The sequence below is a fragment of the Bufo bufo genome, chromosome 3 (assembly GCF_905171765.1).
Source record: "Bufo bufo chromosome 3, aBufBuf1.1, whole genome shotgun sequence".
NCBI lineage: Eukaryota > Metazoa > Chordata > Amphibia > Anura > Bufonidae > Bufo > Bufo bufo.
In genome coordinates this window covers 469,068,947-469,085,429 of record NC_053391.1, presented here as the reverse complement: position 1 = coordinate 469,085,429, position 16,483 = coordinate 469,068,947, and the positions used below count along the sequence as shown (strand labels likewise).

At 38.9% G+C, this 16,483-nt stretch overlaps 1 protein-coding gene across 1 annotated transcript in view; it reads left to right on the top strand.

Moving 5' to 3' along the window:
• The window catches only part of MYO16 (myosin XVI), a 441,642-nt gene extending 426,240 nt beyond the window's left edge, over positions 1–15,402 (top strand). Inside the window, exons 36-37 of the mRNA XM_040422330.1 lie at positions 3,803–3,891; positions 15,259–15,402. Of these exons, the coding sequence (XP_040278264.1) occupies positions 3,803–3,891; positions 15,259–15,402 (233 nt within the window). The remainder of the gene's footprint in view (positions 1–3,802; positions 3,892–15,258) is intronic.
• Positions 15,403–16,483: the final 1,081 nt, after the last annotated feature.

Genomic DNA, 16,483 nt, shown 5'->3' with positions numbered 1-16,483 from the left:
GTTTATATCCTATGGGTGGACGTAAAGCGGTTAACAAGGCACAAAGTCAGTCCCTGAAAATTGCTGGAGTCAACTTGGAACTATCATGCTTCTCTCATGCACAACTATATGTTGCCTGCTCTAGAGTTGGCTCAGGCAGAAACCTTTACATACTTGCACTAGAGAACAAGACGGCAAATGTAGTTTATCCAAGAGTGCTGTCTTAGATTTCTACTACATTAGAATGTTTTCTACCTTTTGTTTTCCACTATTACACACTTATCGACATTGTGGAAATATTTCATTTGTTTCCTATATTATTAAATAAATATATAATCTTTACGAGCACAATTACTTCTATTTTGTAGTAAAAGGTTCACTTTAAATAAAATTATGTCCTCAACCCAGTAGCAAATTTTTTAACCACACACACAAACGACATACAAAATAAACCAGTGCAAAACTGGGCAATTCTTATGGGGCCACTACACATGCAAAAAATGTAATATACCCGTGCGAAGCCGGGTCCTTTTGCTAGTAATAGATAATATGGAAAGTTGTTGTTTTCATGAGACAACCCCTTAAATGTAAGTAAGTGATAAGATCATATCATTTATTGGCATTCGGTCACAACTGATCCTTTTAGTATCACAGACATAATGATTGTTATGATATTCCCAAATGTTTCGGTCATGAGCTCTTTTTGTATTGCATTGCACAATCAGTCTGGGAAGGTTGCTATGCTGACCAGACAAGCCTCAGCTACTGGGCCTGTCAATATGACTGGAAACCAAGCAATACATTTTGTTTAGGAGATTTAATATTTTATATATAGCTAGAGGAGATTTGTCTCCTCCGTATGCCTGTTTTTCATATATAAAAGTTGCAAACACCCAGTTTGCAATTTTTAAAAGTGCCAAGTTTTTAAGTTATCTTCTATCCACAGTACTGGGAATAAATAATTGATCAGTGGGGATTTGACAGCTGGGACTTCCCCCTTCCCACAACCACTAAGAATGGGGTCCCGTTTCCCTGATCTATGGAGCAGCAGGTTGAGCATACACCCTGCCGCTCTATTCATTCTCTATGGGATCGTTGGAAATAGCTGAGCACTATACTCAGCTGTCTCTGGCTGTCACTTAGAATAAATTGAGCTGCAGGGCACATGCCAGACTTAACTTATCAGATCAGATGATTGATTGGGGTTCCATAGGTCAGACCCCTACTGATGAGTTATTTATCCCCAATCCTATGGATAGGGGATATTAAGGGATAACTTCAAAACTTGACACAGCCCCTTGGAACACCATTGTGATTAAATTTAGTTACAATTGCCATTTTTACACCATACACACCAGTTTCTGAAAAGAGGGTTAGATCTTGGTGGGGCCATCAGCCCCGGCACATTTATTATAATTTATGCTAGCTTTCTGGCAGAAATGATCATTTAAATTTATGGCAGCTATAAACTGGCATAGATTTAAATCAGGCTCACTGAATTCTGGAGGATGCATTTAATTTATGATGAGGCATGCATGCTTTGGTGGTGCAGGGAATATACAGACCGTAGCTTACGTTGCTATTAATAAATCAGGGCTCTAGTTCTTAGAGTTTTCTGTTGTGTAACCACAGGATATATGAGGAGTCTATGGCAACTCTTTACAAAGTTCATTACTGAGTATACACTGACAAGCAAAAGGGTAATGATGTTTTGAACTTTTGACTTTCAGGCTCCATATCTCACCATTAACTACAGCTTTGAACATGAGACTACCATCATCTTATAGACAATCATCTTGGGTATCTTATGCATGAATTGGACTTGCAACAATTTAGCATATGATTAGTTATGCAGATTCTTGTCATGTAACAGCTGTGGTACTGTTTTGCTCCTGGTGGTGGAACAATCTTTTTCTTCTCGTATACTACAAATTACAACCTGTTCTCAGATTCCCTAACAGCTCAGTGTGTTATTAGGTCGATTCCCAAGTGAAAGAGAAACAGCATCATCCAGCTCATCAATAGTGGTATCTCGGCCCAAAAATTGCCAAACTGCATCTTAAGAGTGCCATGACAGTTGGAAGAATATGAAATGGCGACCATCCATTTCAAAGCAAAGAGGTGGACATCCAGGCAAAATATTGGAGTTAACAAGTCGGCTTATTACAAGGTCTATCAGTTCTGGCACAACAGACACGGCAGTGGAGGTGGATTGTATGCTTCGTAATAGTGAGATCACAGATGTCCATGCAAGCACTGTGTGATACACATTGCACAAGTCTGGAATGGTGGCTTAAAAAAAGTGAAGAATTCTCAACTTCAATATCCTTATAAGAAGCATTGGCTTGAGTTTGCAAAAAAGTATGAACAGTAGACAGCAGAACATTGGAAACGGGTGATTTGGAGCCTTGAGAGGAAAGTCAATAGACTGGGCTCCGATGGGTGAAAATGGGTTTGAAGGAAACAAGGGAAAAGGGGCTAATGGATCAAGAAATTAAAGGAACTGTCAAGTTCGGTGGAGGAAGCCTAATTATATGGGGTTGTTTCACAGCCAAAGGCGTTAAATACTTGACCAAGATCGATGGTGGTCTCAATGCTGAGCTATATGTGATTATCCTACAAGACAAGTTACTTCGTACACTCAAGTACTATGGGTATGAAAAGGACAACATAGTGTTCGAGCAGGACAATGACCTAAAGCATACATCGAGATTGGCGAATAAATGGTTCAATGACAATGCAGTAGAGGTTCTGAATTGGCCCCCACAGTACCCAGACCTCCACCCAATCGAACACTTGTGGGTAGAGTTGAAGAAAAAGCTGTATTCATACCCAAGTGAGTTGACCAGTATGTACCAACATTGGCAACGCGTAGAAAAGACCTGGGAACAGATTTAGGTTGAGACATGTTTGAATCCGATCAAGAGCATGCCCAGGAGGATTCAGGCAATGTTGAAAGCCAAAAGGGAGATTTACTAAATACTAGCAAAATAATAAAAATGTAAATTTTGAATTTTTGGAGCAAAACAGTAACAATGCAGTTACATAACAAGAATTTGCATAACTAATCATATGCTAAATAGTTGCAAGTCCAATTATGTATGATATAACCAAGATGATTGTCTATGAAATGATGGTAGTCTCACGTTCGAATCTATTTGTGAGATATGGAGCCTGAAAGTCAAAAGTTCAAAACATTGCTAGCCTTTTGCTCGTCAGTGTACTATGTCTTGAAAAATATAACTGACTTTACCTAAGGCATTAAACTGGTCTACTAGAGTACTATAGCCCAGATGCTTATACCATAATGGGCCCCAAAAATCCAGGAGGAAAAAAAAACATTTGGCTGCCTTTAGAGTCAATCATTTGCCACTAGTGTCTATTAGTTTGATTCAAAACCCATTAGGCTGGGTTCACACTTGAGCGTTTTACAGCGCGTTCAAACGCGCTGTAAAACGCTCAACACATGAAAACCAATGCTTCCCTATGGCCCTGGTTCTCACTTGAGCGTTTTACAGCGCGTTTGAACGCGCTGAAAAACGCCCTACGCTCAAACAAGTTCTTGAGCTTCTTTGGGGCGTTTTGACGCGCGTTTGTGGCCATAGGACACTGCAGTCAATCACACAAACGCGCGTCAAACGCGCGTTTACTATTGCAAAAAACGCGCATAAAAACGCGCGTTAAACGCGCATATCAAATACGCTCAGGTCTGAACCCAGCCTTAGACTTTATTGCTGATACAATTAGCCTCAAAACTATTTACTCTAGAGGCGTGATATTTGGTATAACATTTTTATATATTATTTATTTTTATGTATTCTAGGTCTGACTAGCGAAGATATGAATTGCAAATATCGAAGTAATGCCCAAAACTGTTCCATACCAAGAAACAAGGAACATTCCAGTAGTCAGGTATGTTAATAAAGGTCCATAATCTAAATGTATATGATATTGTATTGTTTGTGGGACAGTCATATGCCATTATTTAAACTACAATGTGTTATCAATGTGGTTTTTACAGGGAATGTATCACATATAATTATTTCTACCAGTAAATTCAGATGGCAACACATATCCTTTCTAATTTGCTTTTATTTTCTGATTGTAGGTTTTTATTATATTTCCTGAACATTATTAAAGGGGTAGTCATATCGCCTGAGCTGTTGTTAACAGCATTTAGTGCTATGCTTCACTGTAACCACCATGGGCCATAGATGTCTTGTTGACTTCTAGTGGAGAGTTTTCTAGGCATGTTCTATTACCTATGCAGAGGTCAATGTACAAGGAAGGAGTAGATTTTTTTTATATTCTCCCATTGTGTATGGTGGATCCTACATTATCTATATATAGTTGACTTATCTGCCATTGTTATCCTGTCTGTGATGATAATGAGATGACTGCTGAGCAGTGGTCAATACAGAACTAGAAGTGGTGCCTATTATTAGGCTTAGTGGCCAGTGCCAAAAATGCAGTATTTAAGGATTTTGGGACAAAATTATTAAGACCAGCGTTTTAGACACTGGTTTTAATAAAGCCCCGTAGCTGGCGGAACTTTTTCCATGTGGGTCACCAAAAGCTACAGCTAGCTCAGCAAGATGCAAAAGCTGATCTTCTTCCATTGACCCTTGTTGCATCAGTGAGGGTGTTTGTTTTAAGATAAATATTAAGGAGATGACATTGTTGATGCCGCAGTTGTCCCAACTGACAAATCTGGTGGCCTCTTCGAAGGGCCTGAGTATGCGACACATGTCTCTGATGAGCTGCTCATACAGATGTTCTATCGTATGCAAGATGGAATACGGGGGCATAGCCAGTGTACTTTTTGAAAAACTGTTGTACCACTAAATTTATCACATGTGCTGAGAGCACATTGTCGTGTGATCCTTCATCTCCTTCCTCCCTCCTGTTGTCCCCACTAATTGGCACAGTAAAATGGTGCTGGGCGCGGTTTTTATGCAGTTCATCTGAAATGAATCAAAAACTTCGGATTCATTTGGCAGATAAATTTTAGAAATTTTTTAAATTAATCAGATTAGCTTAAAATCTATTTGCTCAACTTTAATAACGACATACAATATCATATAATGGTCATTTAAACTAAATGGATTCTGTCTGTGGTGAAATATAACATCATGTTGATTTTAATCTTTGTATTTATCAGACCGCGCTGCCCAGAATCCTCAGGAAATGTTCCTCTTTAATTTAGAGCCATATGCACCTTCAGATATAGGAAAACATCGGTATCCACATTAGCCGCCCTACTTCTCAGTCAGCCATTCTGTAAATCAGCAAAGGGGTGGCACAGATAGTGAAGTACAGTCAGCCAAGGACAACTTAAATTTTTTTATTATACTCACAAACATAGACGAATTTAAAACATTTCATAAAAGTTGCAAGCCCTCGTGTTCCTGCCCAACCCAGTTTTCGCTCTCGCGCTTCGTCAGGGGCGAACACTCCTCCCTATTCAGGGCTGTCTTTTAACCCGGGTTGGGCAGGAACACGAGGGCTTACAACTTTTATGAAATGTTTTAAACTTGTCTATGTTTGTGAGTATAATAAAAAAAATTTAAGTTGTCCTTGGTTGACGGTGCTTCACTATCTGTGCGGCCCCTTTGTTGATTCACAGAATGGCTCAATGAGAAGGAGGGCGGCTTATGTGGATACCAATGTTTTCCTATATCTGAAGGTGCATATGGCTCCAAATTAAAGAGGAATATTTCCTAAGGATTCTGAGCAGCGGGGTCTGATAAATACAAAGACTTGCTGTGTGAACTTTACCCACTTCACTGTAGGACCTGCAGCGCAAAAGTGACAGGCAACATATTGGAGACCTGTATACTGTGTTTTACGTTGATTTTAATGATGTTTTCAAGTAAATCCACACCAGAAATTAAAGAGGACCTTTCATGCGATTCTATTAGGGGGAAATATATACCTGTACTTGCGGGGTACCCCCCGCTGATGCTGCCATCCTGCTTGATTTTTTAACCACTTCCCATCCGGGCCATTTGCCCCCTTCCTGACCAGGCCTAATTTTGCAAATCTGACATATCTCACTTTACGTGGTAATAACTTTGGAACACTTTTACTTATCCAAGTCATTCAGAGATTGTTTTCTCGTGACACATTGTACTTCATGTTAGTCATAAATTAGAGTCAATATATTTTACCTTTATTTATGAAAAAATCCCAAATCCCAAAAATTTTTAAAAATTCGCAATTTTCTAAATGTCAATTTCTCTGCTTTTAAAACAGAAAGTGATACCTCATAAAATATTTATTACTTAACATTCCCCATATGTCTACTTTATGTTGGCATCATTTTGGAAATGTCATTTTATTTTTTTGGGACGTTAGAAGGCTTAGAAGTTTAGAAGGAATTCTTAAAATTTTTAAGAAAATTGCCAAAACCTACTTTTTTAAGGACCAGTTCAGGTCTGAAGTCACTTTGTGGGGCCTACATAGTGGATACCCCCATAAATGACCCCATTGTAGAAACGACACCCCTTAAGTTACTTAAAACCAATTTTATAAACTTTGTTAACCCTTTAGGCGTTCCACAAGAATTAAAGGAAAATGGAGATCAAATATTTAAATTTCACTTTTTTGGCAGATTTTCCATTTTAATCAAATTTTTTCTTTAACACATCGATGGTTAACAGCCAAACAAAACTCAATATTTATTACCCAGATTCTGCGATTTGCAGAAACACCCCACATGTGGTCAAACTGCTGTATTAGCACATGGAAGGGCGCAGAAGAAAAGGAGTGCGACGTGGTTTTTAGATGCCATGTCCCGTTTGAAGCCCCCCTGATGCACCGTTACAGTAAAAACTCCCAAGAAGTGACCCCATTTTGGAAACTAGGGGATAAGGTGCCAGTTTTATTAGTACTGTTTTTGGGTACATATGATTTTTTGATCATTCATTATAACACTTTATGGGGCAAGGTGACAAAAAAATTGGTTGTTTTAGCACAGTTTTTATTTATTTATTTTTACAGTGTTCACCTGAGGGGTTCAGTCAAGTGACATTTTTATAGAGCAGATCGTTACGGACGTGGCGATACCTAATATGTATACTTTGTTATTTATTTAAGTTTTACACAATAATAGAAGAAAATTATGTTTTAATGTTTCCATGTTCTGAGAGCTATAGTTTTTATATTTTTTGAACGATATTCTTATGTAGGGGCTCATTTTTTGCTGGATGAGGTGACGATTTTTTTGGTACCATTTTGTGGGAGATACACCTTTTTGATCACTTGGTGTTGCACTTTTTGTGATGTAAGGTGACAAAAATGGCTTTTTTTTCACACAGTTTTTTTTTTTTTTTTTACGGTGTTCACCCAAGAGGTTAGGTCAGGTGATATTTTTATAGAGTTGGTTTTTACAGATGTGGCGATACCTAATATGTATACTTTTTAAAATTTATTTCACTTTAACACAATAATAGCATTTTTAAAACAAAAAAAATGATGTAGTGGGACATACACTATCTTGATCACTTGGTGTTGCACTTTTTGTTATGTAAGGTGACAAAAATTGCTTTTTTTGACACATTATTTATTTTTATGGTGTTTATTGGACTGGGTCGATAATGGGAAATATTTATAGAGCCGACTGTCACGGACGCGGCAATACCAAATATGTCTATTTTATTTTATTTTTTCTATATATATATATTTTTTTTACATTTAACAACTTTATTAGTATACAAAGGAGTAAAAATACACAAAACAGAATTAGGATTTAGTATAGTTAGCTTACTCCATTTTCTCCCAAAATCCAATTTTTTCTATTTTTTAATTATTATTTTTTATTCCTTACATAGGAAATAATTTTTTTACATGTGAAACCTTTTTTTTTTTATTTTAGCTTTATTTTTTTATTTTTTATGTTACACTTTGCGTCCCCCATAAGGTCATACAAGACCTGTTGATTCCTCCTGTAACTGGGGCTGACATAGTAACCCCAGTTACAGAAGAAATTCACCCCCCAGAGAGGCTGTACAGCGCAATACAGTGCTGTACAGCCTCAGTACAGGGCTGATCGAGGTCTCCGGAAGACCTCACACAGCTCCTGCACTCTCCGGTCCCGGCGATCACATGGCCGCCGGGCCGGCACAGAGAGCGCATAGCGCTTCCTGCTCTGTATGTACAGCGCTCTGTATGCACAGCGCTCTAGAAGGCAGGGACACCTGGGAACTGTCCCTGCCTTCTCTAAGGGTTGCCCTGCTGTCACTGACAGTGGGCAACCTGATCAGCAGCTACACGATTAGCGTGCAGCTGCGATCTCTGAAAGAACGTTTTAAAATGTCCATTAGGAGATAGAGAACCACCTCCTGGACGTTTATAGTCTATGGGCGGACGGGAGGTGGTTAAAATATGCCTCCTATGCCCCGCTGTGCCCCGCTGGATTTCTCCTGCTCAGTATGCTAATACTGAGCATCGGGGCAATGAGGAGGAGACCGAGTCTTTCTCATTCTTTGGGTGTTTGTTCAGGAAAAGGGTTTCTCAAACAAAGCAAATGCTAGTGGTGACTGCATATTTAGATGGACATTAAAATCTATAACTCCATTTCAGTGCACTAGACGGGAGGTGGTTAAAATATGCCTCCTATGCCCCGCTGTGCCCCGCTGGATTTCTCCTGCTCAGTATGCTAATACTGAGCATCGGGGCAATGAGGAGGAGACCGAGTCTTTCTCCGTGGGTGTCTCCTTCTCCCCTGGCCGTAGCACTGTCCAATCGCAGCACAGAGTGTCACAGCCAGGGAGAAAAAACCTCTCTGGCTGTGACGCTCTGCACTGCGATTGGACAGCGCTACAGCCAGGGGAGAAGCCCACAGAGAAAGACTCGGTCTCCTCCTCATTGCTCCGATGCTCAGTATTAGCATACTGTGCGGGAGAAATCTGGCGGGGCACAGCGGGGCATAGGAGGCATATTTTTAAAAAAATCAAGCAGGGTGGCAGTATCAGCCAGTATCAGTACCCAGCAAGTACAGGTATATATCTCCCTTAATAAAATCGCATGAAAGGTCCTCTTTAACAGACAGGATTAAGGGAATGTAATACAGTATTCACATCATTAACATTCATCCGAAATTTCTGAAACATAGCATGAAAAGGGATATAAGGCATAGCTTTACTGACTAAATAACATGTCTGTGCTCTATTTTTTGCCATAATTCTTGGTAAAACATTCATTATATTTACTTCCCTGATCACTGCCTGGAATACAACCTTATATCTTCAGGAACCTTCTTTAGTGCTTCCAATAACTCTCTATAGACTCGTTCCTCTGATTATTTATTTTAGATCTGCTTAATTAATGTAACCGAATCGGCACTAATTATAGAATCTTAGCATGATTGCCAACATATGGCTTGTATAATCCAGAGCAATGGGAAAAAATGGAAAACGTCTGCTCATGTATGAGTCCTCCAGTCTTCACTAATGATAATATACAGTAGCTGGTCTTTTATAATGTTTTACTAGCACACACATTGCTGTTTGCTATAGTGTTACTGTAGAACGTTCCATTGCATTATGAATATTTCGGATTTACTATGTTTCTATGGAAATTTTAAAGTCACAATGATGTTTCAGTAATTTATTTGACCATGTGTTTCCTCAGATTGTTATTTTAATGGTCCTTAGCTGAAGACAATTCATAAAATATTGGTGATAAAATTTAACTAGACTTCATATAAAAAATGTGATTGTTAAATCAATGAAGCAAGCACTCATATTAATTTAATAAGATTTAAGCATATAAAAATAAAGTGTGTTCATGTCCACTCTCCTATTTTATGCAACTCCTAGCTTTCCTGTTTCCAATTTGATACTTTTATTTGCTGGCTCAGATGGCTAACATTCTGTTCATTGCAGTTGTGCAGCATACAGCCTGGGAGTATCTAATTGCTGTGCTGACAGATCCATATAATAATGTCCTCAGTGATTATTAGACAGAATAAGTGGAGGCACTGGGATGCTACAGTAAGGAGAAGCATTGCCATATTAGTTACTGGTTAATAATTTCATTGGACAATTCTAGATTTTTTATATATACATATGTCTCAACCTTAAAGGGATTGTCCCACAAAAATATTTTACAGTTTTCAAACTAGCACCTGGATCTGAATACTTTTGTAATTGCAATATAATTAAAAATTTTGCGTAACCACTGAGTTTTTCAATAAAATGTATCTGTATAGCGCCACAATTTTTTCTTTTTCTTTTTTCTTTGTCTGGCTCACTTGAGTTGTGATAGGGAGAGAGCTGCATCAGAATGGACACACCCCCTGAGCTGCAGCAGAAAATACTGTACATTCCCCTTGATCTTCCAGCTTGATATAAATGTAGCAGAACAATGAATGCTTAGATTTCTTGATCCATGTGTAGTACAAGGCTGGTTCTAGAGGGAGATTGTCATGTACTATATGATGTCTGATTTTCACATTTTTTTTATTTTTTTTACATTAATCATGGGCTAATGCCTTTAATTCATTCTTTGGGTGTTTGTTCAGGAAAAGGGTTTCTCAAACAAAGCAAATGCTAGTGGTGACTGCATATTTAGATGGACATTAAAATCTATAACTCCATTTCAGTGCACTAGAGAATATGCATGTGCTGCTTTCTCTTAATAAAAAAATTAAGGCGGCCAAACATATATTAGTAAACTTGGCCAAACCTTCCAATTTTGGAAGGGCTGGCTCTTTATCTTATGTGTATTGGGCTGTGATACCTCTTTCCTGACAGATGCAGTTGGGGAAGGATTCAGGAATGAATTTCACCAACTGATCATTTGAGGAGTAGGAAAGAATAGCTGTTGACGAAATATATATATATATATATATATATATATATAGGAATAAACAAATGCAAGTAAGTAATATGGACATTAGACGGGTTATAAATAATAAGTGTATGCCATGCTATCTTTATGAAAGGTAATTTCGCTGTTAAACAAATGTTAACCATTTAAATGCAAAGATACTATATTTTCAAGGTTGTACAAAGAATCATGTGAATGCATATATTTTTATTAGCAGTAGAATGTAATATAATTAATAATTGCATTAGGCTAATTGGAAGCATTGTGTTTCATCTGTACTCAGGCAATGGCATAAACATTAATTAGCAAAAGAATATTAGTGGCATATTTAGCAAAATGTACATTAATATCTGTGGGGCTCTTACCACAATTAATTTGAATTCAATTAGGGTTATGTTTTTTTTTCAAACGCTGGAAGATTTCAGGATGCTTATGGGTACAATATATTTTGTAGTGTTTTCTTTTTATAATATTTTCAAAAGCTAACACTATTATTCATTAATTTTCTGGCATGTTGGGAAATCTCCTTGTGATGTTCCAATGCTTCCATATTTTCATAGAATAAAAACAGCATCTGTTTTTCACCCTGATAACAATTGAAAGTATACTACATTTCCAATATAGCATATGCATTTGACCAAACTTTTGAAAATCCAACAAGAAAATTTCAATCTACATTGAATATGCAATAATACTATGATTTTATCATACAGATAAACTTGAACTTTTGAACTTTTTGTTTTATTAAATGAGGAGCAGCTTAAAAATGAAATAAAATGTAGGTAGTCATACTGGAGTAGTTAAAATAATAATAATCATTATATCTATGGTGATGAACCAAGTTCATGACCAAGACAATTAGTGTTGAGTGAATTGAAGTGAAACAAATTGACTTCAATCCAAATTTCAGGAAAAATTTAATTTGCCACAAATCAGAATTTCCTCATTCTTTGTGGTAATGAAAAATATTTTTCCTAAAATGATGGCTACACGTGTTACAAAGTGAATCCAGAGAAGGCAATATGACCCACAATGCCGTGCAGTCAGCCAATCAGCAGATAGCCATCCCCTATAAATGCCTCATCCTGTGCGGTCACCGCCAATTCACTGTGAACTGTGCATAGGTGGAGACATGGTAAGCGCTAGGGACAGTGTTTTAAAAAGCTTTTAATTGTAGAATATTGGACAGGGACAGTGTAGGGAGATCATAAGGATAGTTTTTAGACACTGTTGGGAAAGCATAGAGAGACTGCAGGGATAGTACAGGCTCAATGTAATTGTCATGTGCATTTTGTTCGACTGCTGAGCCATTCATTCTTAATCTGTTCTGTTATACATAGACTTAGGCCTATTGCACACGACCGTATGGCTTTTTCAGTGTTTTGCGGTCCGTTTTTCACGGATCCGTTGTTCCATTTTTTGTTTCCGTTTCTGTTCCGTTTTTCCGTTCTTCCGTATAGCATATACAGTATACAGTAATTACATAAAATTGGGCTGGGCATAACATTTTCAATAGATGGTTCAGCAAAAAACAGAACGGAAACGGAAGACATACGGATGCATTTCCGTATGTGTTCCGTTTTTTTTGCAGACCCATTGACTTGAATGGAGCCACGGACCGTGATTTGCGGGCAATAATAGGACATGTTCTATGTTAAAACGGAACGGAAAAACGGAAATACGGAAACGGAATGCATACGGAGAACATTCCATTTTTTTTGCGGAACCATTGAAATGAATAGTTCCGTATACGGACCGTATACGGAACGCAAAAAACGGCCAGTAAACGGGAAAAAAAAACGGCCGTGTGCAGGAGGCCTTACTGTGTATCAGACTCATTGTCAACAGGCAGTCTGATATATAGGTGCATTTATCTAGTTCATCTGCTGCACCATTTATACTTAATCTGCCCTGTTATACATACACTTACTGTGCAACAGACAGTTGCCTGGGCCTTCAAAAGGAATGGGCAGTGGCAAAAATGTTACTGTAGCCGGCACTAGTAGTAGCAGAAGAAGGGGTGGTGGTAGCAGCAGCCACAGCAACAGGCCAGAGCTGCCACTGTCATCCATCAGTCGTGTTTTGACCAACAATCCAGCTGTACTGGAATGGTTGACTCACTCTTTAACATCATGTCAGGTGACAACAGATCCACACCGCCAGGAACCAGTGGGTTCCTCTAGCACCACACTTAGTTGTCATAGCCCAGGAGCAATCACCTGCCCTGCTCCTGCCTCTTTCTTTTGCTGCTCCTTCTGCTCAGGAAGTAATGCATGCTGCCAGCTATGCTCCGCTTTTCAGCGAGAACGAGCTTAGTGAGGTCAGTCCACAGCTACAGGCCAGCACATACATGAGGGAGAGGTCTGCTGTATCCTCCCATAGGTGTGCAACTAGCGATGATGACAGTCAAGTGAAAGCATGTGTTGCTAGCGGTCAGGAACATGGCCATGAGACCGGTGAGCATGACATAACTGATTAACAGACAGTAGTGGATGATGATGTAGCCAATCACACGTGGTAGCCAGGTGGAGAGGGGGCATCGTCATCCTCATCATCAGGAGGAGAGGGTGGCAGCAGGCCCATGAGACAGCAGCAGGGGGAAAGCAGTGGGAGATCTGGAGCCAAACATGCCCGGGGTAGACCATCTGCTACTCAGGAGCCTACCAGTCAAGAAACAACTAGAGGTGCATGGGTTCATAAAGGAAGCGGCAGACAGTAAGCATGGACAGTTGGGAGTAAAATGCCATACTCATCGGTGTGGGAATTTAGTCGCTGAAGGACATTAGCATGATGATATGCAGGATATGTGGACAGAAGTTGAAGTGTGATCAGGGTGCTAATGTTGACACCACAGCCCTGCATCATGAAGTGTCACCATAAAGTGGTCTGGGAAAACTGAGGCACTAATGTAGTGGTACAGCCAGACGCCACAACCGCTGCATCTCCTAGTGGCCCACACGACTTCTCCAGCAGTTAGCTCCTAAACCTCAGCAGAAGGAAGCTTCCTCTATTGCTCCTGAAGCTCCCCCTACTCCTCATCACATTTTTCGCCAGCAATCGATCACCAAGGCAATTGCAAAGAGACCATTGTATGCGTGCACTCATCCAACAGCGCACAAGCTGAAAGTGTACCTGGCCAAGTTGCTGGTACTCCAATCTCTCCATTTCCATATCATGGACTCTGAACATTTCAGAGAACTGATGGCTTGTGCCCAGCCAAGGTAGAGAGTCCTTATTTGGCAATGTTGACATCACAGTTTATTTTTCCATTCTTCTGATCAATCAGAAAAACAGAAAAAATAACAAAAAAAACGGGTCCTGTCGTTCGAGCCTCCATAAGGCCTCTATCACACGCCACTAAAGTACTGTATGCAGGATTTCTTTTCCATCTGAATAAAACCGAGTTCAGATACAAATGGCCAAAACACATGCAAATTGAGCATACAGCTTCTATCACATGGTCAGTATTGTGCATCAGGATTTGATCATTATTTGGAAGCCAAAAGCAGGAGTGGGTCCAAAACACAGAATAGATGCAAATATTTCCAGCACATTTTATCTCTGTTTTGGACCCACTCCTGTTTTTGCCTTACAAATACTGACAGTTTGAAGGCGGCTCACTGCATGGTTCATTCCACGTGGATAGATTAGACCTGAAGCTAATAATGACCTGTAATGCTGAGTTCACACTTCTGTTATTTTCTCAGTTATTTCCATCACTTATTGTGAGCCAAATTTAAAAACCAAGCCTACTCTCAGATTAGGTATCATGAATAGATCTGCACCTGTTCTATGGTTTTCACCCACATCTTCTTTGGGCTGATCTTTTGTTTAGCTAAAGGTTAACTAGGACTGTTGGTGGCCTGTACGATGTTGTGCACGTCCATATATGTGACCTGCCTGTCAATCTGATGCACAATAACTGTTTCGCTACCAGAAATGACTAGCTATGCATGTTGCTGCAATGCACAGTTATGTACACCGAGATACATTCTCCCTAAAGTTTAACTGCAGGCCAGGATAAAACTGATTTAACGTGCTTTGTGATTGATTAATTAATTCATAACAAACTGAATTTCTTGGAAAAATTTAGCAAATCAAGTATTTGAAAACTTTGCTCATCTTTAAAGACAATATATTCAAATTCATTGAAATTTCCTATTACTGCTTCAGAAATATTCTGGGTAAGTCAATATAAAAAGTCATTTGTGCAAAAATTTCCTATTTTTGACTATGTAAGCAAGGAAAATTGCATTGATTTCGAGACATCTTGGCAGGTACTGTAATGATAAATGTTCTGATATTGTAAAATTTGTTAAAGTATGGGCAGCATTTTGTGTTTGCTATGACCGTATGAAGAATAGAAATTCATTTGCTATGTTTTAATGAAGATTAAAAACTGAAATGTTTGAAACTAGATTGTGACTTGACTGATTTAATCTCCAGGTTATTCATCAGTTAAGAATGTCAGAGAATGAGAGTGCGGCATTGCAAGAGCTAATGGACTGGAGAAGAAAGCTATGTGAAGAAGGAGAGGCCTGGCAGAAAGACTTAGCACAGACTGAAAAGACCCCTACTCAGTCTTCTTAGATGTAGGTGAACACTGGAGAAGCCATCACCTTTTACAGCAAAGAAGCTTTTTGCTGCCAGGTTTTGTCTATATATGATATATATCAGACAAAGATATATATATATATACAGTACAGACCAAAAGTTTGGACACACCTTCTCATTCAAAGAGTTTTCTTTATTTTCATGACTATGAAGACATCAAAACTATGAATTAACACATGTGGAATTATATACATAACAAACAAGTGGGAAACAACTGAAAATATGTCATATTCTAGGTTCTTCAAAGTAGCCACCTTTTGCTTTGATTACTGCTTTGCACACTCTTGGCATTCTCTTGATGAGCTTCAAGAGGTAGTCCCCTGAAATGGTCTTCCAACAGTCTTGAAGGAGTTCCCAGAGATGCTTAGCACTTGTTGGCCCTTTTGCCTTCACTCTGCGGTCCAGCTCACCCCAAACCATCTCGATTGGGTTCACGTCCGGTGACTGTGGAGGCCAGGTCATCTGGCGCAGCACCCCATCACTCTCCTTCATGGTCAAATAGCCCTTACTTTCAAAGTTTTCCCAACAGTCTATTCAATAGGACTATCAGCTGTGTATCCACCTGACTTCTCCTCAACACCACTGATGGTCCCAACCCCATTTATAAGGCAAGAAATCCCACTTATTAAACCTGACAGGGCACACCTGTGAAGTGAAAACCATTTCAGGGGACTACCTCTTGAAGCTCATCAAGAGAATGCCAAGAGTGTGCAAAGCAGTAATCAAATCAAAAGGTGGCTACTTTGAAGAACCTAGAATATGACATTTTCAATTGTTTCACACTTGTTTGTTATGAATATAATTCCACATGTGTTAATTCATAGTTTTGATGCCTTCAGTGTGAATCTCCAATTTTCATAGTCATGAAAATAAAGAAAACTCTTTGAATGAGGTGTGTCCAAACTTTTGGTCTGTACTGTATATATAATGAAAGTGTTTTAAAATTCATGTAACATTTTCTGTAAAATGGATGCATGTGTTGATTATTTCAATGTCTTGATGTTAATGTGTGTGGTTTATGTTAATATAACAAATATGGTGATAAACTGTACTTTGC